This window comes from Otolemur garnettii, unplaced genomic scaffold (genome assembly GCF_000181295.1).
Source record: "Otolemur garnettii isolate 467f Iridium unplaced genomic scaffold, OtoGar3 scaffold00072, whole genome shotgun sequence".
In the NCBI taxonomy this organism is placed as follows: domain Eukaryota; kingdom Metazoa; phylum Chordata; class Mammalia; order Primates; family Galagidae; genus Otolemur; species Otolemur garnettii.
In genome coordinates this window covers 441,702-468,521 of record NW_003852467.1, presented here as the reverse complement: position 1 = coordinate 468,521, position 26,820 = coordinate 441,702, and the positions used below count along the sequence as shown (strand labels likewise).

The window sequence follows — 26,820 nt, the reverse complement described above, 5'->3', positions numbered from 1 at the left end:
ATGGAGAGGGCCCCTAAAGCCAGAGCTCACCCCAAAGATCCTTGATGCATGGCAGGGGTAGAATGGGCAAGGTGAGGAGGTTCAAAGATGGAGCAGTAAAATGAAAAATCAAGTTAGTAGAAGTCATCATGGTAAGGGGATTAAAGAAGGAAAATGTAGGCAAAGGGGGTAGTGAAAGTTCTCCCTGAGACCTCCAGGGAGAGGTGGGGGCCTGCTGGCCTGTTAATTTAATATTAAACTGACGGTGAGAGTTGGAGAGGAATAACTTATTTTCAGGGAATGATTTCTCAGCCTCCCAGCCTATATAAGAGAGGCTAAGGGCCGAGGGCCAAGGGCCCTCACCAGTCATAGTGGTGAGACTGTCTGGAGGGGGAGTCCTCAGGTCCCTGTATGGCCAAGCTGGGAGGCCTCTCAGCTCTTCGTCCCCCCCCACCCCCCCACGCCTCATGCCTTCGAAATTCCAGGGGAAGCTCCTGACATAAGTGGGATGTTTCCCTCTGCTGCTCAGGGTCAAATGCTGCAGCCTCACTCTCATCCAGGTTGATATAGTCCTGCCGCTCTTCCTGGTCCCCAGTGCAGTGTTTTCGGAAGTGCCGGAAGATGTGGGCCCTGTCTCGGATGTGATGCCCAATGGACATCGGCTCTAGTCCACTGTCTGAATCTTGAACAGTCCTCAGAGTCTCCCGGATCCCGCCTGGTGCTGAGTGCATCTCTGATGTCTCTTGGTAGACCTTGGGGGCACTATCACCCGTATTGGAGTAGGAGATGACAGTGGAGGATGAGAACATCTGGCAATTTCCCCCAGCTTTCATGTGTTCCATGTTCCCAACCATATCGTTCATCATCCCAAACATGTCCATGAAGCCACTTGACGTTCCCAGCATCCCGAAGGTGAAGACAGCCCCAGCCTGCATCCTGTAATTGGCAGGCCTGGTCCCTGGCATGTTGCCATCTGTGATGCTGAGGAAGGGGCTATATCCAAAGCCACCTGGCAACATACGGTTCATATGCTGACGGTGAACAGCAAAGGGGTCCATCAGGAACATGGGATCCTCAGGCTCTGCATTGCTCACAAAGTGGAACATCCTGATCTTAGCTCCAGGGGGCTCCACACAGTCCCCGACTGGGGTTCAGTGCCTCATCCAGCTAGCTTCGCTTCTCAATGCGCTGCAGGATCAGGGTCGTGGCCCAGAACACGGAGATTGGTCTGGGCTGGAGCTTCTCTACCTCCTGGGCCGCCTCCTCCCATAGCTGCCACCTCCGTACCCGCCTCAGCCCTCAGAGCCGAACCCCGGCCAGGCCCGGGTGGAGACAAAAAACTTTTAGACAATAACTACTATACTCCAGATAAATACCATAAAAAACACTGAGGGAGGTCTCACCCTCAGCCTCAAAATTAAAGGCCAAATGGAAATCTAGATTTTAATGCTCACACTCTTCACACTCATACTTGTCAGATAGAAATAAGATACCAAAACCCCTCACGGAGGTGATGTTAGAGAAGGCCAAGTAGGAGCAGGAATTTGATATTCATCCTTGCTGGTTGGTAATGTGACTATGCTCTACTCACAGTGTCAGGAGAGAGCACGTGGCATGCATGTTCAACTGGGATGGTAACAGAGGAAGGATAGGAACGAAACAGGACTTCTACTGCATCTCATTTGTGATGACACCGTCCTTGTGATGTCACTGAAGGCCATGTGAAGAGTAGTAACCAGGCACTCCTACTTTTCAGTAGAGAGGTGGCAGTGGAGGCCAAGTGGAGAGCTGGAACTTCTACCCCACCCAGCAGCAATGAGAAGAACTTCCACCTGAAGTGTCAAAAGGGGCCACGTGGGGAAACTGGATTTAAACTGCCACCTAGCTGTAAAACTATGATATTCGAATTCCCTTGCTGGACTGCTGTCACATGAAACCAATTAAAATAGAAAGTTTAAGTATGATTTAGAAACAGATAATAACATGATACTTTCTTCATTCTTTATACCAAGAACCAAAAAAGTCTTAATCTGAAAATGAAAAAGTTGATCAAAAGATGCCAAAAACAAGAACGAAGAGACAGTAGAATGATCTGAAAATATTTTAAAGAAGCTGTCTTCAATAAACAATGAAATCTTCAATAAGTATATTTGAAACAAATTAAAACAGTGGAGAACATAAAAAAAGAACTAGTAAGTTTCAGAAAACAAATGGATGTTATAAGCTAGAACTGAGTGCAAATTTAAAACAATAATGAAAAAACAAAACCCAATAAATAAGCCCAAAGGCAAAATATAAGAGACAAAGAATGGATCAATGAACTGGAAGACAGAACAATACAAACTATCATAATTGAATAAAAAAAGAAAATAGACATAAAAATTAACAGAGCCCACAGCAACTTTTGTGTCTATATCAAAATATCTAATATTCATATCATCAGAGTCCTAGAAAGATAGGAGATAAATGATAGTGCTGAAAATTTACTTGAAGAAATAATGAAAATTTTCAAAATTTGGCAAAGACATACATAAACAGATCTGAGAAGTTGAGAAGACTCCAAACAGAAAAAATGCAAAGAAATTCACACAAACAACACATTAGAGTCAAAATTCTAACAACTAAAAATAAATTAAAAAATTTTGAAATCAGCTACATAGAAAAGCCATCTTACATAAAAACAAACAGAATGGAATTAGAAATAAACCACTAGCCATATACCCAGAGTCCAGTAGTTTGTTATGTATATTGTGGACCTTCCAGGCTGTGACTTAGAGGGATGGGGAGGGGTGACTGGAAAAGAACTTGTTATAACTAACCTGTTAGAGATTCCATGGGAAGAGGTTGCTGAGTAGAACATGAGTGAACAGGATATCAGGAGAGTGAAGCCCCAAAGAGACTTAGAGTCCCAGGAGAAGGGCAGGTGGAGTGGTTTATTTCTCCCCACACCCCACATCTTTGGCAGTCAGCAGGCTCCCAAGCTGCTGGAGAGTCCTACTACCCTCACACACCCAAAAGCTGTTGCCACCAGGGAACTGGGAACTTCTTGAGGATGAAGCATCAGGCTGCCAGTGCCCTTAAGACCACTTTTCCACTGACCTTGCACTTTTGTCTTCCCCATGGAGGCCTCTCATTTTTCATCTTGATCATTCCTAGCAAACATTTCCCAAAGTTTGGACCAGATTACAGTAACCACAGGAGTCTGGTGGGTGCCCAGGTATCTGTGTGACCCCAGAGCCTAGACATTATGGGTGGGCGGCATTCAGAGAGGGATATAGGTGACTAGAACACTAGCTTTCCTCCATTTAGACTCTTTTCCTCTCCTTTCCCTCTTCCACCTGTGGTTGCTGAGAGATGATTGTGTGGGAAAGGAATTCTCATAACCCTGACAAGAGTGCAGCCATTTTAGAAAACAGGCAATCCCCTCCCCAGATTCCTGGACTGCTTCAAGCTAAAGTTTCCAGAAACACCCCACCTATATCCTGGCCCACACCAGCAATATGCCCATAATTCTCACCTGCTCTAGCGATGAGTCTTCCCGGAGGATATGCCACTTCAGTTACTTCCCCATTCCAGCTCTACTGATAAGGCTAACAGTTGCTTCTGCAACTGTGTGTGGGCTGAGCTCACTCCTGCTCAGACTCCACTGTCCTCTTCCCTATAATGAGTCCTTTCCTTATCCCTAGACTGGCTGCCTCTCCCTCTTCCAGACCCTCACTCTGGTTCTATGCCAGAACCTCGCAGATTGAAGCAGGAACTACTTTTCTCCTCTATTTGGACATCCACTCCACTGGAGCTTCCATAAAGAGCAACTGAAACCTTTCCTTTAGCGGCCCTGCAGTGAACTGAGGATTCTCAAATTTACTCTTATTGGTGTGTGCAAAGGCTACTGACTTGTGGACATTGATTTTATACTCTGAGACATTACTGTATTTCTTGATTACTTCCAGAAGTATTACGGTTGAGTCTCTGGGCTTTTCTAAGTATAAGATTATATCATTGGTAAAGAGTGAAGAGTTTGATCTCCTCTTCACTTATTTGGACGCTCTTATATCCATCTCTTGCCTTGGCTAGAACTTCTATAACTATGCTGAATAGTAGTGGTGATAGTGGACATCATCCTCTGGTTCCCATTCTAAGTGGAAAGCTTTCAATTTTACCCCATTCAGTGTGATATTGGCTGTGAGTTTATCATAGATGGCTTCAGTCAGTTTAAGAAATGTGTGCTCTATACCTATTTTCTTAAGAGTTCTTGTTTGAAAAGGATACTGAATTTTGTCGAATGCTTTTTCTGCATCTATTGAAAGGATCGTATGTCCTTTGTTTTTGCTTCTATTTATGTGGTGAATTACATTTATGGGTATGTGTGTGTTAAACCAACCTTGCAACCCTGGAATAAAGCTTGTTTGATCACAATGTATAATTTTTTTAAATGCATAGCTGTAAGGAGTCAATTTGCTAGGGTTTTATTGAGTATTTTTGATTTGATACTCATTAGTGAAATTGGTCTCCAGTTCTCCTTTATAGTGAGGTCCTTTTCGGGTTCTGGCATCAGGGTGATGTTTACCTCATAGAATGTGTTGGGGAAGTGTTTTTCCTTAAAATTTTGGAATAGGTTCTTCAGTATAGGTACAAGCTCTTTGAAGGTTTCATAGAATTCTGGTGTGAAGTCATCTGCTCCAAAGCTTTTATTTGTTGTTGTTGTTGGGAGCTTTTTATTGTTTTTTCAATCTCAGTGCTTAAAATTGCTCTATTTCAGAGATCTATTTCTCCCCGGTTAAGTCTAGGAATCTTGTGTGATTCCAGGTCTTGGTCCATTAGCTACACATTGTCAAATTTCTGGGCATAGAGTTTTTTTTGTAGTCAGACATAATCTCATGTATGTCTGTGGTATCTGTTGTTATTTTTCCTTTTTCATTTCTGATTGAGGTTATTAGAGATCTAACCTTTGAGAGACTGCCCTTAGGAAGCTATGCACCACTGCTAGAGTCTAATTCATCCTTCAGAGCAATTTTGGCACTCTTTTTACAGAATGGCGTTTTCAGAGCTGTTGTCATATGAGTTCTGACAATTAAGTTTGCAAACTTATCCTAGAAATAGTGCTACATGCCTCATTGCCGCATATCACTTTGGTCACCTGGTGGCCAAAGGGAGTACATTGAAGGTGACCGTAGTGATCTTCGTCAGTAAGATGTGTAGCACTGTTTTCTAGGATGAGTTCACAAATTTCATTGTCTGAACTTGTATGTGGAATCTAAAAAAGATGAAATTATAGAAGCAGGGAGTATAATGCTGATTCCCAGGGGCTAAAGAGACGATGGGGAGGATTAATAAATGTTGGCAAAAGGACAGAAAACTTCAGTTAGATAAGATGAATAAATTCAAGGTATTACTTTTATATCATGGTGCCTATAGTCAGAAACAATGTATACTTGAAAATTTCTAAGAGCATATATTAAGTGTTCTCACCAGAAAAAATATGTGAGGTAATGCATGTATTAATTAGTTCAGGTTAGCCATTCTATAGTGTACATGTATTTCAAATATTGTGTTTTGTACTGTAAATATATATAATTTGTACTTCTCACTTAAAAAATAAAGACTAATAAGCAATATCTGGGATAGAAATGTAGCTTTAACAGCAACACTGGTTAGAAATATTGTTGTCATTGAAATTATGTGTCGATTTTATTACAAATGTACTCCTATGCTTTAAAACTGAATAAATCCCCAAATTTGCAACTAAAGCCTGTTTTTAATTTTTTTTGTTTTTTTGGCCAGGGCCCAGTCTGAACCCGCTACCTCTGGTATATTAGGCTGGTGTCCTACTCCTTTGAGCCACAGGCACCCCCTGCTATAGCCTGTTTTTTACAAGATGTACATAACTCAGAAGTGAGTCATGACACAATCAGAGAATAGATTAAGTCACATTTTAAAAGACAAGAAAACACAGAAGGCCTATTATAATCAAACAATTATTTCTCAGAAATATTCCAACAGAGGAGATAAAAGTCATGAAAATTCTACTTGAGACCGAGAAATACTTTAGGTATGAATTTTTATTTATTATTTCATAGTCGAATTATCACCTTTGTTGTTAGAAGAGGTTCCTGTCCTTACGACTTTAGCATTTTCTCTGATGTAATTGCGTCGACGAGGTGGCTTAGGGTTATACTTTCTGTTAAAAGTATCAACTTTGGGTTTTACATTCATGATGGGTGCAGATCCTTGAGGTAATCCATTGATATTATACATCCAGTACATATCTGCTGTCTGAAAATAAAGAGGGAGAGATAGATTCTGTATGAAATATCCATGGGCTTAGTAAAACATAGGGGAAAGTTTACCATAACTAACAACTTTCTCTTCTCCATGTAGGGCATACAGGTGAAGCAGGAGTAGTCATGAGTTGGTAAGTGTTCACACTAGATGATGTGTGCTTGGGGTTTAATTATTCTGTTTCTTCATGTATTTGGAATGTTTCATGATAAAAGTGGAATCAACAAAGTAGCAATTCTTTCTTTTCTTTTATTTAAAATTTCAATAGATTTAGTGCAATGGGTCTCAACCTTCCTAATACCATGATCCTTTGATAGTTCTTCATGTTGTGGTGACCCCCAACCATAAAATTATTTTCATTGTGTCTGGGGGTCACCACAACATGAGGAACTGTATTAAAGGGTCACAGCATTAGGAAGGTTGAGAACCACTGATTTAGGGGGTACAAGTGTCTTTAGTTACAAGGATGAATTAGGGCTTAAGTTGGGGATTTAAGTGTTCCCATCACCTGAATAGTGTATATGTTTTAATCTCGATTTTCCCCACATAAGTTTTATCAACTTGTTACACTTCAGGCTAACTGGAAATGACATATTCTCAGTTGATCTCACATATTACCTTATTCTCTCATGTAAAACCTTCAGTGGTGCTATCAATAATTTAATGGTTAAATCAGTACAGGGAAACCAGGCACAGATTTTGTTGGTGAAGCTTCCTACATAGTTAATTTCAGAAATGTCCATTGTATGCTACATAAAAGAAAATCATTTTCCTCTACACATATTTTTAAAGATGTTACTTAAACCCTTAGTGTAAACAAGCAGGTACAATAACGTGATCACTTTAAATCAAGTTTCAGTGAAGATAACAGGGTAGGTGCAGCTAGTCAACAAAGCCTTCATCTTCTTCCTACCTATGTTGTAAAGATTCTTACAAAGATAAATAAGTAGAAATAACTTTCTCAAACAATATTCAACATTTTATTTTCTCTGTTCATAACATTTTTTCCCTATGGCACTGCCTAATTATTGCTTGATTCCAAAGTCTAGAAAGCACTTTGAGACCTGGAGTTGTGTGTTATAATATGGCAACATGCTCCTTGTGCCTATGCTACTGAAAACAGACAGTGGTAATAGGTATCTTTTCAGAAATAATTTTAAAGTTGTCTTTAGTCTTAAAGTTATTTCTATAAATTATTAGTGAAATTTTGTAGAAAGCTATTGGTTACTGAATAAATTTTCAAAGTTGTATTTAAATTAATTGTGAATAAAATGATCACTTTAACAGACTTCTCAATTAATGACCCAGTTTACATCATATTTTCTTTTTTTTCCTTCTTATTTCTTAATTTATTTGAGACAGAGTCTCACTCTGTTGTCCAGCCTAGGCTAGAGTACCATAGCATCAACCTAGCTTACAGTAACCTCTAACTCCTATGCTCAAGAGCTCTAGTAATCTGCCTGCCCTCAGCTTCCTAAGTAGCTGGGAACACAGGTGCCTGCCACAATTTCTGGAAAAATTTTCTCTTTTTACTAGAGATAAGGTCTGCTCTTGTTCAGGTTGGCCTTGAACTCCTGAGCTCAAACAGTCCTCCCACCTTAGCCTCTCAAAGTGCTAGGATTACAGATGTGAGCAACCACATCTGGCCATGTTTTCTTTTTCAATTCAAAATAAATTTTATCTTCTGTTCCATTTCTTCATTTTAGGCTTCAACATCTTGACAATACTCTGTCTTAAAGATTACAAAATCTCTACCTCAAATAAGCTAGAGTTCACAAAGTTGTTGAATAGGTATATCACAAAAAAACGATACGTGACTATACAAATCACTAACAGTCATTATTGTCTCTCCCGCATTTCCTTAATATGGAATGGAAGTAATTCCTTAATTTCCTCTAGTGTTGACATCCTTTTTTAAATGTACCATACTTAAAATTCTTCAACTCAACAAAAGTAAAAAAAAGATAGAACGGTTGAGATAAACTGACTTTTATAAGGCAATATTATTATTCTTCACCTGTGACCATTTGGTAAACCCTTTTCTTCCTTGTTCATTTAATGCCTTTGGTCACATCAAATGTTTTTTCACTATTGCTTTTATATAACTTACCTGTACCACTAATGTTGCCTTATATGTTTTGCTGTACATTTGGGGTATAAATCCTACAGTGATGAGAGTTCCTTTGGTGTGAAAAGGAAGAAGTTCACCAGCCTGCGGTCTTACGAAAAACTCTGGATCACTGCCAGGTAGGAAGTACGCGGTGAATGGTTCGGAGTGTCTGGAATAAAAGTACAAATGACAGTCTATTAAATTTTACAATTATCTCATTCTCTTTAAGATAGCTTGACAATGAGAGTTTGAATTCCACTGCAATAGACTATAATTAAACATTAATGCTAAATGCTTACCAAGTCATAGTGAGAAGGCATTTTTTGTTTTTAAATTACTGAAAAGTGTTATTCTTCTCAGGGTGATGAAATAAAATCCTAAAGTTTTTTTTCAATCCCATGTTTATTGTGTACTGAGAAAAACCTTTGTCCTTATAAAAACTGGAAGAATTCAATGTCCCAAAATAAAATTCAAGAGTTCATAAATAAATCCATATGCAAAATGACAACCACTAAAACTATCATAAACCCTTTAATTTCTACCATTATTCCATGGTGATATTTGCTCACTCTCCTTTAGCTTTCCATTGCTAAGCGAGATGAAAGCAGTTTACAGTTTCATTAAGCATTCTTGGGTTGGAATGTGGGTTGCTAGGATCTGAAGACAACTGAGTGACATTTAAGCTTCAAATGACTATCTTCATATCAGGGTTGACTATATTTGAGAGAAAGACTGTGAATGAAGTTGAAGGATTTTTTCGTAGAATAAAGCACAAGAGGGGCACACTATACAGGAAGTTGTAAGGAATTTAAAATCCCAACCAACAGGGCATATGCAGACAAATGGTCAAGTACAGCCTCTGAAAACAGATTCAACAGTGAAACTTGGAAGAGGACACAGGGAAGATTCAAGGGGGCACTCCCTGATCCATTCTGCAAATACATGTTAAGTATTAGGACAGAGGTTTTAGATATGGACTATGGATATGGATGGCCTGGATTGAAATCATAGCTTTAGGCAGGTGCATAACATCAGACAATTTACTTAACCTTTTTGTACCTCAGTTTTGTTATCTGTTAAATTTAAATTAATCATCAGTGTAAAGCCTTTAAATTAGTGCTTGACACATGGAAAGTGCTTTATGGGCACAATGTAAAGGTATCCAGCACACGCCCTGGTTGAAGGGCTCAACTACAACTTGAACTTTACCTAACACATGCGAACAATGTAACCTAATCGTTTGTACTCTCATATTTATCTGAAATAATAAAGTCAAAAAATAAAAAAATGTTGTTGCAAATATAGAGAAAATGGAATGCTTATACATGGTTGGTGGGGCTGAAAATTACTATAACTTCTATGGAAACAGTATAGAGATTTTCAGGGAATTAAAAATAGAACTACCATTTGGTCTAGTGATCCCACTACTGGGTCTCTACCCACAGAGAAAGACATTAATATATGGAAAGATATCCTCACTCATATGTTTACTACAGCACTGTTCACAATAGTAAAGATATCATGTAAGTGAATCTCGACAGATGACTAGATTAAAAAAAGTGATACACACACAAAAGAATTAGCCAATGATACTTTAGTTATCATTATAATTGTTATTTTAAAATATTTTATTACCAGTGTTAAGCAATGATGACAATGAATATGGCAGAGTGCTTTGTTTTTAGGGAGATTAAGTCAGCAAGATGGACAGGCATAGGAACTCCCAGATCCTGCTTCCACCAATGAAGACAATGATCCAACAACAATACATGACACAATTCCCTTTGTGAAAAATCCAGAAACCAGTTAAGAGGTGTCTGTACTACAGTAAAGTAAGAATCAATTCCCATTGAAGCCAGTAGGAAAATTCTTGGCTTTCTCTTCTCATAGATCTCCCCTTGGCACAGTGCCATATGACCAGAAGGAAATACCCAGTTTCTGCTCATCTCTGGTGAAGGGAAAAGAAATTTGGACAAGATGGTCAATGTTCTAACTTGGCAGGATGTTGAGGTTTCCCAAGAGAGTGTCTTGTGGCTTGCCTATCTCAGAATGCTGATGGGACTTAGTATGCTCTAGATTCCTGGAAACCACTGGGAACAAAAAAAGGTGAGTGGTGTGCTTCTGCTTCAGAAATTACAAACTCCTGAAGGAAAAGAGACATTCGAACCCTCTAAATGGGAATATACATGAAGAAATCCAGAAAAGATACATCCATATAAAAAGGCCTCTAGAATCTCCAGTCACACTAGTTGATGAAGATCTTTCCATGTGTGAAGGCAGTCTTTAAACATTGGGAGAAAAGGCCTTTTAAAAACACACTAATACCACCACAGAGTTACAAGGAACATGGACAAACAGGAAAAAAACAGAAATAGCTCAATAAAGGAACAAAATAAGTTTCTGGAAACTGATCCTAAAGAAACAGAAGTATATGACTACCTGATAAGTAACTCAAATATGTTCAATTAACTCAAGCAAATGATGCATGAACACAATTAGAATCTCAATAAAGAAATAGAAAATATAAAAAGAACCAAACAGAAAATTTGAAGCTGAAGAAGTTAATAATTCAATGACTAATGAAAAAAACAAACAGAAATAAATTCTGGAGCTGAAAAATAAAATGAAAAATGAGAGAGAGAGAAAGAGAGGGAGAGTGAGAGAGAGAGAAGCAGACTTGATCAAGCCAAAGAAATAATCTGTGAACTTTGCATACAGGTCATTTAAAAATATCTTTGACAGAGGAGAACAAAGAAAAAGTAAGAATAAGAATGAAGAAAATCTATGGGATTTATAGCATACTATCAAGAGAATTAAGATTTGGAAAGGTAATGTTAGTGAGATGGTGGCATAGGAGATCCCAGTCTTCCTTCCTTTCACAAAGAGCAACAATTTGGCAATTATGTATGAAGGAAAATCCCACTGGAAGAGCTCAGGAGGCTACTTAAGAAGCTACAATAGAGCAAAAAGTAAAATCCTGAGAATAGCTGTTACAAAAAAGGAGTAGGAAGAATAATATCATTTTGCCTGTCTCACCCCACCTCCTCCAGGCCAGCACTCCTGAGCACAGAGATGGAACTCCTTATCTTGTGAAGGGAAACAAAGGGTGAGATGAACAACTTGCTTCCTAAAATTTTCTGGAACTTCCCAGGAAAGCAGCTTCAACTTCACGCTATCCAGATCACTGAAGAGACCAGCATAACTAAGATGTTGGGAGACAGCTCAGAACAAAGAACAAAATAGGGACTATCAATAGCAGTCATGTGGCCGGAGTCACGGGTGCTCAGTATTCTGTTCTGCACAGGACTACATTAGACTTCTCCACTGAGGACTCCAAAATCCTCTTAGCTGTTATGTACCCCTGCACATAAGCTTGTAACCCAATGGGTAGAGCCACTGAGCTTGTGACTTCAGCTAACTCAATGCTTCCTAGTATTTTGCTAGGGTGTTTTTATAAATCAGAATGGAGGAGGTTCCTGTGTCTGCACTGCCTTCACTATCTTTGATTTCCATCCTCTATGGGGAAGATGCAGAAATATCCAAAAAGGTTAAACAAACAAAAAAATCTTAGCCACAAAAATTTGTAATTATAAGTCTTATAAATAGAGAGCAAAATTATTGGTGACATAAGAATTACAGCTTTTTAAACTTTATTCAGATACCCAGCAGTAGATAGTTGGTGAATTAGTGTAGCAAAACTCTGTAATTTGTTCATGAAATAATAAGTCTCCTTTATGAAAGATTTAAAAATTCAACTTATTAATAAGGGAGTTTTGTCTTATTATTTTTTTTTAGTGAATGGTAACTATGTACATTAATGCACTTCTGGGGTACAGTGTGGGGTTTTCACATGCAATCCGAACTACTTCCATTAAGTTTTGTCTTATTTGTAACAGAAGTTTAAAAAGTGGTATAATTCTAAAGAGCAACTGCTTATATAGAAAACTGTGATCCACTTTTCTATATTTCTAAAGAAGAAGCACAGGAATGAGGTCTGGAATCTCTGGGGAAAATATTTATGGCCAATGATAAGCTATGAAATTTGCCCTTCTTTAATACATCATGTTGTATTTTTAGCATTTTATTTATTTACTTTTGCAGTTTTTGGCTGGGGCTGGGTTTGAACCTGCTACCTCTGGTATATGGGGCTGGTGCCCTACTCCTTGAGCTACAGGCACCGCCGCTATCATGTTGTATTTTTAAAACAAAATTTACATAAAACCTTGCAGCTAGTCCTTGAACTGAGAAAAAAATATTGCTATCTGGCTCTATGAATAAACAGTAAACATAATAATAGCCATCATTTATTAAACTGTTGCCACACTATATTTCAATCAACTCTCTTAAATAAATTTGGGAGAAGATTTTAATCCAAATGGAAGATTTTAGAGTGGTTTTCCAGGAAGGAGCAGGGAAGACAAGAGCCTGGGGCCTGGAACTGGGGAAATGGGGAAGACAGATCCTCTATGCACAAAGAAGCTGTGAAGATGCTCTCTTGATGTGAGAAAGAGGCACTGATGTGGTGGTTGTCTGCCCTTGCTACACAATAGCACCTGCTGCTTGTGACAGCAGTCATGACTACATGAGGAAAATCACTACCTACGTGATGGAGAACAGTGTCCCAGCATTGTTTCTTTTGTGATAGATGATACACGTATGACAAATTCTCTGGGCTCCACTGGAAGCCTGGGTCCCTATCCAAGGAGGAGAAAAGCCTAAGCAGAGGCACCACTACCCTTGAGGAAGACGGAGACATGAGCAGCACAAAGACTCTTCAGGAAGCCCCAGGGGCCTGCAGTAGAGTCATGTGAGTCAGGGCAGGGAAGGTGGGAAGGAAAGGGAAATGGCAAATATGAGACAGCTCAGAAGTATCCTCACTTTTAGAGGCAGAGAGTAGAAATAGGAGGACCTCTGACACAGTAAACCAGATGTGTGATAAATGTACATCTGGCCTTCAATTCAGGTCCTATACACATCCCTGTCAACCAGACAACTACCAGTGCATTAGTGATTATTACACTTTTGCCACCATGATGTTCGGATTTGACTGCTTAATACAGCAACCTAGATTTCTCTTGTGAGATAAATCTTTAAAATGCCAGCTTTTAAACTGAATTCCCAAGTACATACCATTAATCCTTGATACTGACATGTAGCTTGTGTAGTTTCAAGTATTCATAAGAATCCTAACACTGCACTGCTAGAGTGACTGTCATTTCATGGAGGCACACATTTGAATTACACAACTGCACAAGAGGTGATGCGTGACTGACTCTGGCCTACTCTTGGGTTTCCTCAGGAAAATGTTTCTTCTGTCTGACTCATTCCATATGCAATGACAAAAATAATGTTTCATTTTGAAAATTAGATCAAAATTGTAAATGTCGGCTATTGCTGCTGATGTAACAAGCTACACAGTGTCACTTCCCCTGAGGCTTCAAATGTCCACAGCACCAAACAAAATTCCCTCAAATACATTTTGAAATACCACCTAAGTGGATATCCTTGCCCCTGGCTGAAAATCACTGGACTCAGTCCCAAAGCTTATTTCCTTGCTCTTTGTTGGCACTGCCTCACACATCTGACCCCTTTGAACTTGTGAAGGTCCACCTACATATACACAATGGTTATTGTTACATAATCCCAACAGTCTATTGTAATGGGCATCAGTGTTGCCTCAGGGAGGTCCTTTTCTTCATTCAGTGGTTTGAAAATTTCTATTTTATTGATTTATATTTTTATCTATAGATTCTTATGTTCGAGCCAGTCACACAGAAACACAAACAAAGAAATCAGATGAAAATAGTGCTTCTGTATTTCAATACTAAGAGTCTGTGTGTGTGTGTTGAGGGGACAGAAAGACCAGGAGGAAGATAGTGGAGTATGGTTTAAAAATAACCACCTTAATCCATATGGATAAGGCTCTGAGAGAAGCTTTTCAGAACCTAGTAATGATAGATATTTCTAGAAATGATTTATTCCTTTGTGTGGAGTTCCTTAAATTATACCTCCCATTAGGATGCCTGTTCTACCTATAGCTGGCAAAGCTAACACTGAATATAACTCCATAAAGGAGCAAGAATGTTTAATAACTTTCTCAGGACTTTTGACATAGAAAATACATACAGTAGAGTCTTCCATGTTTATTAGCCTACCACAGTTCAGAATGGGCTGGACTGGAGCTTCACAGAAGACCTAACAGGGTTAGGGATATGTATCAGAGTCTTTGTGCTGAGATAAGATCAGAGGGAGAGGAGCCAGGAGCTGAGGTATCTGACCTAAATGGACACCACCCAGGAAGCACTGCCAAGTCTGGAACTTACAAAATTTCTCACAGTGATTGTGTAAACGGATGTGTGTGTGTGTGTGTGTGTGTAGGAGCATAAAAATGAAATAATTCTATATATGCTACTTAGAGATGCAATAGGCATTTATTATTATTATTGTGTTGTTCTTGGGTAGGGCAGACAAGGAAATAAGAAAACTGTGGTGATCATAAATAATCACTTCAGTGAGCTTATATTGTCCTACATTCGACACAGCTGTGATTTTTACAAATTATTTGCAGTTCTTTTTCTTTATAACAATATTATTAGGCATAATAGATAAGTGTATCTGGGGAAATACTCCCTTCCATATGTTTGTAACAAAAATATAGCAGCTGTTCTCTAAGGTAAAAATAATGGTATTCAGAACATTGAAATAGCTGCACAGATAAATACTGTTGACTCTAGAGGGATGATGCTAATGCAGGGAGGAGAGAGATAAAATTTCAACGGAGAAAAATTGCCATTACATTTTAGAGGTTTTCTGCAGATTTGAAGAACACTTTTTGTTCTCCATCTGGAGCATTTGAAAGCTATTTATTTCAGTCAGTGGAAAGTCCTTGAGAAAACTGCTTACAAAACAATTTCATCAAGTTTTCTTTATATGTCATCATTTTTTAAGGGACAGTAGCTTTATTGTTATTGTTAGGAATAAATGGAGACCCAGCTGTGGTGTAAGACAGGTAATAAATTAGAGAGGATTTAAACAATGTCAGTGGCATGATTCACTAAAGCTTTCTTAAATTGTATGTATTTGTCTATGTGTGTGTGTTTATATATGCAAACACATGTGTGTGTCTACCCACATGCACATGCATTATCAGTTTGCCATTTTAATAAAAATCCTTGTCCCCCAGTAGAATTCACTTTGTACAAGAAAATTACTATGTAGTATGATCTTTTACTTGAAAGCTCCATTCTACCCTATGTGTAATTTGTTTTAAATTCATTTTAGATGACCCAATGATGTAAATAAGGTATTTAATACTCTGTCAAATTTACAGATGGCTATAGACATGGCAAACATGATTGCAACCACATGAGGGTCCATAAGTCATTAAAATGTATCAAAAACACACCCCAAATTTGCCTACTAAATATACACAAAGAGGATATTTTATTGCTGTTGAATCTTTAAAAAAGAAGTCCTCTACTATCAATATTATAAATGGTGCATTATTATTACACAGAGACAAAATTGAATGAAAGCAAAATTTGTACTTTAGAAAATATTCTGGGGAAATTTTAAATTTCTCAATAATTCTAAGTAGCTCATTCAACATAAGACATCCATTGGGGTTCAAGACAGACAAGTCCAGCACTTGGGAGGCCAAGGCGGGTGGATTGCCTAAGCTCATGAGTTCGAGACCACCCTAAGCCAGAAAGAGACCTCATCTCTAAAAAGCAAATACCCGGTATTGTGGTGGGTACCTATGGTCCCAACTACTTGGGAGGTGGAGGCAAGAGAATCACTTGAACCCAAGAGTTTGAGGCTGCTGTGAGCTAAGATGCCACAGCACTCTACTGAAGGTGACCAAGTGAGACTCTGTCTCAAAAAAAAAAAAAGGACAAAAGAGTTATTTTTTCCCATATTTTGAATGTACTTGTTGTATGTAACTGCATATCTTAGAATTTCTAATAATTGTATTTATTTACTTTTAGACAGAGTTTTACTGTCACTGTGGACAGAGTGCCATGGTGTCCCAGCTCACAGTACCCTCAAACTCTTGGACTCAAGCAATCCTCTTGCCTCAACCTCCTGAGTAGCTGGGACTACAGGAGCCCACCACAATGCCCAGCTAGATTTTTTTCTATTTTTAGTGGAGATGGGGCCTCCCTCTTGCTTGGTCTGGTCTTGAACTCCTGATCTTAGGCCATCCACCTGCCTCAGTCTCCCAAAGTGCTACGATTACAGGTTTGAACCACTGCACCTGGCCTGGTAAGTACATTTATAGCCTAGAAATTAGTTTTATTGAAATCTGATGAAGCAGCTCTATTTCCTATTTCTTTTGAGACTACCCTAGAACTTAATGTTTGCAGAAATACATCAATATGAAATACAGGAGCTACTTCTGATTTTAAATAAAACACCTAAGAGAATTTCAGTAATATCAATTGAAAAGGAGGTCAGAATAATTTCATTGTAGTAGGATGTTAGCAAGATGTCTGCCTACAGTTGCCTGTCTCTTGTCCCCCAATAAAAAGAATCAAAACAACACATAACAATTATATTCCTACAAAAGCAAATGAGGAAGTTTGCTACACAGCACAAGGAAAACAGTGATCCCCTCTATGGAGCACAGAAGGCACTATAGAAAGGGCACAAGGCATCCTGCCTCTGCCACACTGTCTTCCCTACCAGGGTCAGATAGGAGCCAGAGTGGACATACTACTGGAAAAAGATAAGTTGGAAACCTTCAGCAGTCCCCATCACTGCCACAAACTCCAGAAGTCATTTCTACAGGAGGGTCCTCCCGTCCTCATAGGCTCCAAGTCCAGTATGCACAGTTGTTGGGAGTCCATGCAGCTGCATTCCCCTAGAGCAAGAAGCCCCTTGACATCCTCCAGCCCTGCCACATAAGCTGCTATGACATGGCACCTTCTTGAAACTGGATCCACATTTGGAGTGTGTTCTGCCCTGGAGGCTAATAGCCACTGAATCCCTCCATCCCCGAGGCCCCACCTTCATTCCGCTAAGTTCACATGGGGGCCTGGAACACGGGTATCCCAGCTTCTCAGAGCACAGGTTCAAAGGAACAACTAGGAATCTGATGCCACTAAAAAATGGGCACAAGATCCGAATAGACATTTCTCAATAGAAGACATACAAATGTTCAAAGGCATACCAAAAAAATGCTGAATATCACTAATCATTAGATAAATGCAAATTGAAACAACAATGGGATATCATCTTACCCCAGTTAGAATGGCTATTATCCAAAAGAGAAATAATATGTGCTGGCAAGGATACAGATAAAAAGGAACCCAGGCACCACTGGTGGGAATGCAAATTAGGCATAGACTAGATTCTCCTGTAGAGACTAGAGAGAAAGTAAGGCTCTGCCAACACATTGATTTCTGACTTTAGGTTTTCAGAACTGTGAGAGAATACATTTCTGTTGTTTTAAGCCACCAAGTTTGTGGTAATTTGTTACTACAGCCCTAGGAAGCAAACATGGAAAAGAACAACTTCCTCACCTTGATGAAAATCACTGAAAACAATCCTTCAGCTAATATCATACATAATGGTGAGAGGCTGAATGCTTTCCACCTAAGTTTGGAAAAAAAGGCAGTGATTTCCACTCTCACTACTTTCATTCAATATAGTACCAGAATTCCTACACTGCAATAAGGCATAAAAAGCAAGAAGCATACAGACTGGAAATGAAGGGATATTAAGTGTTCCTATGTGTAGAAGACATAATTGTCAGTGCAGAAGATGCCAAGAAATTAAAAAAAAAAACAGTGCTTGTACATGTAGGACAAATCACAGTTTGGAAAATTCAGCATGTACAAAATAAACACAAATATCACTTGCATTTGTATATGCTAGCAATAAATGTGTGGAGACTAAAATTACAAACACAATACCATTTATAATCACTCCAAATAGGAAATATCTAGGTGCAAATATGTCAAAACTTGCATTTTGTAACTTTTAAAATTATAAAACACTGATGAGAAAAATAAAAGATTTAAATGAATATTGAACCATAGTATATATGGTATAGTATAGTAAACACAATATGTAGTGAATATGTCTAATAGTAACAATTTGATCTATGGTTTTAATACATTTCTTTTAAAATAAAACAAGATTTTTTGCAGGCTTAAACAAGTTTATTTTAAAACTTATTTAGAAAAGTAATGAACTAGAATAGCAAAGAATTTTGAAAAGGAATAATAAAGTGAAAAGAATAACTCTGAATGAGGTAGAGGATAAACAGAACAAAATAGAAAGCTCCAAATTAGACAGACACATAAGTATCCACTTGATTTTTGACAAAGTTGAAAAATCAATTCAATGAAGGAAGGATAAGTCTTTTGAACAAAGTTTGCTGAACATCCATAGGGAAAATAATGATCCTATGCCTAACATTTGCACCATATGTAACAACAAACTTAAAATATATCATTAATTATCAGGGAAATGCAAATTAAAACCACCTTACTCATCAGAATGGCCATTATTAAAAAGACAAAAAATAATAGATGTTGGTGTGGATTCAAAGAGAAGGGAACACTTACACCCTGTTGTTGAAATTGCAAATTAGTATAACCTCTATGGAAAACAGTATGGAGATTACTCAGGGCAATAAATATAGACTTATCATTCAACCCAGCAATCCCACTCCTGGGTACCTACACAAAGGAAATGAAGTCATTTTATCAAAAAGATACCTGCCCTCAAATGTTTATCACCGTGTAGACGCACACACACTCTCTCACCTACAATGGGGGTACTACACAGCTATAAAAAGGAATGAAATAATGTCTTTTGCAGAAACTTCGATGGAACTGGAGACCATTTTCTCAAGTGAAATATCTCAAGAAGGGAAAAACAAACAGCACATGTACTCTCTAATAATGGGGAGCTAAAAAATGAGCACACATGGGCACAAAGAGATGTCACTGGCATCCAAAAAGAAGGAAGGTGGGAGGACAGTTGGGGGTAAAAATTTCTCTACTGGGTTCACTGTACCATTCTGGTGATGGGCACACTAAAAGCTTTGACTTGTATGTTATATAAGGTATCCATGTATACATAAACATTTGTATATCCTTAATATTTTGAAGTTTTTTTAAAAAGTGCTTTATCATCTTAGGTTGATGACCAGAAGGGTTCACAAAACTTGGAGGAATTGGTCAGCTAGAGGAAATTATGCCTGAAGAAATGTCTCCCTTCAACCTTTTCAGAGTTTGTGCCCTTCCCCCTTCACATGGTTTTCCTATTAATAAACCTCCTCTTTGAGCAAAAATAAAATGAAATATTTCATTGTCTTGAGTTTGAAATTTAAAACTCTAAAAATTTTCAAAGAGAGCATATGATAAAATCTTTGTGATTTAGTGCTAGGTGAAGGATTATCAGATATTACAACAAAAGTATGTGATATAAAAGAAAAAATAACTTGTACTGCATGGAGAATACCAACTCCTCCATCACAAAATAATCCTATAAAGAGGCTGAAATATCAAGAATACACAAAGAATTTTCAAAACTCAACAGTTAATAAAAAAAACATAATTAGAATATGGCCAAAATAAATGAGTAGATCTTTCACCAAAGAGCAGATACATATGGTGACTAAGCCCATGAAAATGTCTTCAACAACAATTAGCCACTAGTGAAATGTAAATCAATACCAAAATTGTATGTCACTATATACCTATTAAAATAGCTAAAATGAAAAAAAAAAAATAAATGCTGGTGAAGATGCACAGAAACTGGATCACTCATTCATTGCTGGTCAAAATGTAAAATGCTACAGTTGTTCTGGAAAATAGTTCTGAATTTCCTTACAATACTATATACATTCTATGCTGTTCTCCACAACAGTTAAAGTCTATGAGCTAGACTTAGGACGGAAGGATATGACTGAGGAAGGATATGATTTAATACACAAAGGGGGTCTGATGCTGTCCTTTACTGGATCTGTTTTTCAGGAAAGCATAAAATACACTCCCGAACATTCGTCCACATTAAACAAGCTAAAAACCACTCAGTTTTCTGATATGGGACCTTGAGAATTGAACAATTGTACTAAAAATAGGCACACAGGACTTACAGATGGAAAGCTAATTTGATTCACAGATTTTCTAGATGTAAGAAGGTTTTTATGTCTATAACATTTGAAATATATATAACCAGAAGTTTCTCTCTGGACATTTAAATGTAGGGTACTTAATAACATAAAACCTTTGCCTCTCTCAATATTGGATTTTATATAATCATGTTGGTCAAAGATATGGAAAAGTACATAATAAAAACATCACTCATGAAGGCTTACTAAGTTTCTGGCATTGTGCTACACAATTCATACCCATTACATCATTTGTCTTCATGGCAACATTGTGAAGTATATTTTGTCATCCCCATTTTTTAAATGAGGAAATGGGGGCTCACAATAGCAAAAACATAAAGGTCACAAGGCTAATTAGTTGTTGAGAAATAATTTGTTTATAATTCCATTTGACTATAAACCAACATTTTTTTCACCAGAATATCATATTTGAAACTGTAAGAGAAATTCCAGGTCATATGGTCTAACCTCCACCCCATGTTATGATTCCTTTTACATTGTCTTATCACTGAAGGTGAGTAGTAAGGTAAAACATCCTGATCCTCTCATCCAGTGGTTCTCAATCTTCCTAATGCTGTGACCCTTTAATACAGTTCCTCATGTTGTGGTGCCCCCAACCATAAAATTATTTTCGTTGCTACTTTATAACTGTAATTTTGCTACTGTTATGAATCATAACATAAATATCTGATATGCAGGAGACCCCCAAAGGGGTCGCAACCCACAGGTTGAGAACCGTTGCCCTAATCCATTCCTAAATTGAATTGAGTTTTTTTCTGTAAAGTCTCTCCGATCTATACTCTTTCCCTTTTCACTTCCCCTGCAAAATGTCCAAGCAACATCTCAACAATAGCATTAGCTAACTAACTAGTCTGTCTCCATTCATTCTTATAATTTTCTCATTTGTTTTCTACATATTTCAGCTAACTACTCTTTTCCAGATATATCACTCTTCTGATTTAATGAGTTTCCGTTCTTCTTTGAATAAACAGCAAACATCTTGAAATGGCCTTCAATAATAGTGACTGTAAGTGCTGGTTTGCTCACATCTGTCCCAGTTTATCTTATTATCAACCTAACTTTTAATTTAGTTGCCTTTTATTCTCAAGAAAGTTCAAGTTTGGTCAATGAATCTTGTGGTCACCCTATCTATAAAGCTTTACATCACATCACCTAGCTCCATATGCAACAGGTAATTATACATGTACATTTAACTCTTCATCATTCATTTTGACCAAAGTATGTAGAATATATTCATACATACCTAGTATCTTTTTAAAGCTCATTTTTATGGTAAATACGGGTAGCAGCCTAAGACTTCTTGACATACAGAAAACCAAGTCATCAGTTTTAGAAATGAAGAAAACCAATAAATTTAACAGTTCTTTCTCATATTCCTACCTCTCGTGTCTTATATAGCATAATTTGGGAATATGACCCAGTAACACTAAATCCTTCTTTCTCCATTCATCAAAGTTTAGCTCTCTTTGTTGAGTGCAAAATCTTATCCTTAATAAGAAGGGATATAACCAACATAACCCTACAGTGAAGAAAATTGCAGTAATTAGCATCATATCTTAGAAGTTTAAATATAAAACTTCAGAGACCAGGCTCGACACCTGTAGCACAGTGGTTAGGGCACCAGCACATACACTGAGGCTGGCAGGTTAGAATCTAGACTGGGCCTGCTAAACAATAATGACAACTGCAACAAAAAAAAATAGCCACGCATTGTGGCGGATGCCTATAGTCCCAGTTACTTGGGAGGCTGAGGCAAGAGAATTGCTTAAGCCCAAGAATTGGAGGTTGCTGTGAGCTGTGATGCCATGGCACTCTACCAAGGGTGACATAGTGAGACTCTGTCTCAAAAAAGAACTGGGCAGTGCCTGTGGCTCATAGGAATAGGGCACCGGCCCCATATACTGGAGGTGGTGGGTTCAAACCTGGCCCTGGCCAAAAACTGAAAAAAATAAATTTTTTTTTCAGAGAACATCTATATGCAACTCTAGTTATTTAAAATATATTGTACAGGATTCTATTCCAGTTGACTGAGTCAGATACACAAATCCTCTCTCTGAAATAGCAACTATAAATCTGAACAACTGTTAAAAAACAACTATATCAGCACTCTGGAAATGGACCAAATGTGTCCAACACAGAGGTGCTTACTCATGAAAACTACTGAACTTCAGGTAAAAAGAATGTAAAAAGTCACATGCAAAAGACTATACATTATGTGATTTTTAAAATATGAGATATATAGGAAAGGTAAGGCTATAGAGAAAGAAATAAAATTAGTGGTAAACTGAGACTGGGGATGACAGTGGAAGTTGTCTTCAAAAGGGCTTGAGGAAAACATGGAGAGAAATTGAAAAAGTCTAAATCCAGATGTGATTATGATTACAAACCCTATAAATATATTTTTTAAATATTTAAGTGTACACTTACAATGGGTGAATTTTATGGTGCATACATTATGTTTTAACATGCTGTAAAAATAATTTTTGCATGAGAGATAAGCAAAAGTATCATTGGCATGCTGCCTGTTATCACAGTACAACAAAGATAGCTATGGTAGAGCAGAAAGTGAGGCAGCCCATGGAATCAGTGTAGATCACCCAACCATTTATACTTAGTTAAACCATTCGCTATTCCAACACCATTGAAATTTGCTGAAATAATCCGTCTATTTTTGAAAAAATACATTGAAACATCCTCTGAAGAAACACATAGAAATATTATCCTAACTTATAATTATTTACTTTTGGTTCTCTTTTTGGTCTTCGCTTTGTAGACCCTATTTTTTTTTAATAAAGATCTATGGAATCTGTAAAGCTTTGAGTCAGAGAAGCAATACTGCTCTGGCTTAACCAGCAAAAGCTGGCCTATAATATTTTCCATCTTAAATTTTGTTCCATAGTTCAGCATAAATTTTATATATATATATATATATTATATAATGTATATTTTTTCTCTATATCTTACCCAGTATGACTTGTTAACCTAAAGTCAACAGCGGATTCTTTAAATAAACCAATTCCTTCAATGTCGATGACATCATCTATATCAGGGTCCGTGGCAACCAACATTATGGGAAATTTCCAGACGCCATCTTTTATACATTCTATCTTCAGCATAATTTGAGACCTTGAATATAAAAAGATATTTCAAAATCAAAACAAAGAGAATAAATATAGCAAATTAATATCTAGGGTTAAAATGTAAATAAACATCGTTTCAGCAAAAACATTGGGATATTTATTTATTTAAAAATGTAGCTGGCTATTAATTACATTGTAGGAATAATTTTTAAGTCATAGTTTGTATTATCATTCTCCCTTTGAGGTAATTATTTTGTAGGGCATTTTATCTACCGTTTATTTTTAAAAACCGTAACGTGCAGAATGGACTCTGCAAATTTTCTCAAACCAACATAGAATATTATATGTGCAGTACCAAAGAACCCAAGGGTAGATTTGGCAAATAAATTCTAGATTTATACAAATGCAAATTCCCTTTAGGTACTTTATGTCAAAATAAAACAGTGAGAACAAGCCTTTTCAATTCTTGCTTCACATATAAAAAAATATATTTTTAGTGAACATCTACACAGCCCCACATAATTGACAAATTGAAGCTTTTTGAAATTTAAATTACAATTGGTAAAGACCACAAACACCTTGCAGAATAACATATAAATGAGTGGCAACTGAATAAAATAAGAAAATTAGCAGAGACTGACTTTCAAAGTATTTGGCTGTGACAAAGAGTGAAAAAATAGGGCAGTACCTGGAGCTGAGGCAAGGTTATCTGCTTGCTTAGGGTGGATGTGACTCATGTAATGGTGTGGTTATAATATCATAAGTCAGGTTTATAAATTAAATCACAAGCCTCTTGCCTCTGTCTATCACAGAGAGCAGTTCTGGGAACTCTGATCTTTCTTAGGTAGCAATATGGAATTACTCAACCCTTTGGGAAACAACTGGACAGTCTCTTACCAAATTTGAAAGGTGCACACAATAAATCTGCAGTTTGACTCTTAGTACTTTTCCCCGGACATATGCCTCTAAGATTAGAAGAAGTGATGTGTGTAAGGATATTCATTACTGCGTTGTTTAAACTATTAATATAAAATAACTGAAAGAAAAATTTTAAAGGTTTTTTTTTTAGTAAGGTGCTGCTAAAAATAAAGTGTGTTGCACAGAAACAGTCTAATCCTATGTAGTATAAGTTAGCCAGCTATAACTTAATATATTATCCTAAACTTCTCCAAAATGTGAACCCTAAACATAAACCTCCCTCACACTTTCCTGCCTTTGTAAAGGAAACTATATTCCTCTCTTTGCACTATTTCAGGAGCACTATTTCAAGAACTAATTTTCCTGTTTTGAGTCTTTCCACCTTAAAAGGAAGAGAAGATTTCCATAATTTAGAGCTTTTTATTTTAACTTTTTGTCTTCCAGTGAACCAGCCCAAATACATTTGGAAGGAGGAATGGCAGAAGTAAATGAATATTTACCAGGTACGGTCATGTGCCACATAACAATGTTTCAGTCAATGATGGACCTCACATACAACAGTGGTACCACATGATTCTAATACCATATATAATACCATATTGTTAATGTATTTTCATATGTTTAGATATGTTTGGATACACTAATACTTACTATTGTGTTATGATCACCTATAATATTCATATGTTTGCAGCCTAGAAGTAGCAATAAGCTACATCATATAGCCTAGGTGTGCAATACACTACCCACCTAGATCTGTGCAAATGTAGTTGATGATGTACATGACAGAATAGCCTTATGACACATTTCTAAGAAAGTATCCCTGTCATTAAGATGATGAATATACATATGGAAGAAGGAATGATAGTAAATGAAATAAACATAAATGATTCATTAAACTGGAAATGAAAATTCATTAAACTGGAAATGAAATTCCAAAAAATGGAATCATTAAACTACATAAGAACACCAAACAACACTCACAGAAACTTGTGGATCATGTAAAAAATTGTCCTAAATCATTTTCCCAAATATTCACCAAGAAGTTTTAAATTCACAAAATTCTGAATGCATATAAATACACATTGGCTCCACTTCTATTTACTGATGTTAACATTGTTCCCCTTCTAGTTATTTTGGTAATTTCCATGATTAAATTAATACAATACAAAGTTAAATGTGAAAAATACTAACAAATAAACATAGAATACTATGGAAGTAGAAGAAATGATAAAAAGAGGCAATGTCAATGTTTATAGTCTATTTTATTCTTGTAGCTTCATTTTATTACTGCTTCCTGAAGTGACCTTGGTATCTTTTAGTTACTGAACTACATAGTCACAGCCACTTAACATGCATAGATATATTAAATACATAATTGAACTGTAGAAATGATTAAAAGCACAAATAATACTTTGAATTGTTTTTTCATTGTCATACTGTTATCTATTTTGTGTGCACTGTGGGTCTGATCAATATCTCTCCATTTAAACACAAATAATGCTCCATTTCATAATGAAATATCATATAATATTTGCAGGAACTAGGTATCAATCATCCAAAAAGTAAGTATAATAATAGCACTAGATGAGATTTCCCCCAAGACAGACCTATCAAATGCTCACTATTCTCACAGATAGACTTATTTCTTACTAAAAGATGTGTAATGTCATGACAATTAAGGGGAAAGAGGTAATTGGAAGCAGCTTCAGTGTAGGACATAGCTCTTCATCATCGAACAGGCTCTGAGAAGTAGTATTAAATAAATATGCTGCATTGGTATATTACAAGGTTAATTTAATTTTACAAATAGACTATTTTCTTTCATTAATATGATACATTTATTACATTAAGGAGGTCACAATTCTTGAAGAATGCATTAGACTTCCAACCATTTAGACTATTTTTTCTCTCATCAAAGTACTTTTCATAGCTAGAAGAAATCTAGCCCAAAATTTCAAAGAAGTAATATAACCTAAATATTGAAAATGGAAGTAATAACAACATTATTTGGTTTAAAATAGTAATAATATTGTTTAAAGAAAAAGGAAAGGCTTACCTCATTGGTTTCATTGGTGTAAATATAACATTGAAAATCATTGTTATTGCTTCATCCTTGACATTACAAGTTTTTTTGATCAGATATAAAGCGATACAGGATTCCAAGCTAGTCTTCACAGTTTCAGATTCAAATTCAATTTCATACTCAAATTCGCGTTTTATAGGGAGTTCTGGGAAAACCAAGATTAAAATATATTTCAATTTAATTAGATATACATAGACTGAACATAAGGTAGTTTTTTTTTTTT

At 36.9% G+C, this 26,820-nt stretch overlaps 1 protein-coding gene and 1 pseudogene across 1 annotated transcript in view; both read right to left on the bottom strand.

Moving 5' to 3' along the window:
* Positions 1 to 338: 338 nt before the first annotated feature.
* Positions 339 to 1,085, bottom strand: LOC100951683 (annotated as a pseudogene).
* A 4,935-nt stretch (positions 1,086 to 6,020) lies between these two features.
* Positions 6,021 to 26,820, bottom strand: part of CFAP47 (cilia and flagella associated protein 47) — a 296,774-nt gene continuing 275,974 nt past the window's right edge. Inside the window, exons 61-64 of the mRNA XM_012807582.2 lie at positions 26,571 to 26,742; positions 23,481 to 23,642; positions 8,369 to 8,537; positions 6,021 to 6,252 (exon numbers count right to left, since the gene is read on the bottom strand). Coding sequence (XP_012663036.2) covers positions 6,046 to 6,252; positions 8,369 to 8,537; positions 23,481 to 23,642; positions 26,571 to 26,742 — 710 coding nt within the window. The 3' untranslated portion in view covers positions 6,021 to 6,045. The remainder of the gene's footprint in view (positions 6,253 to 8,368; positions 8,538 to 23,480; positions 23,643 to 26,570; positions 26,743 to 26,820) is intronic.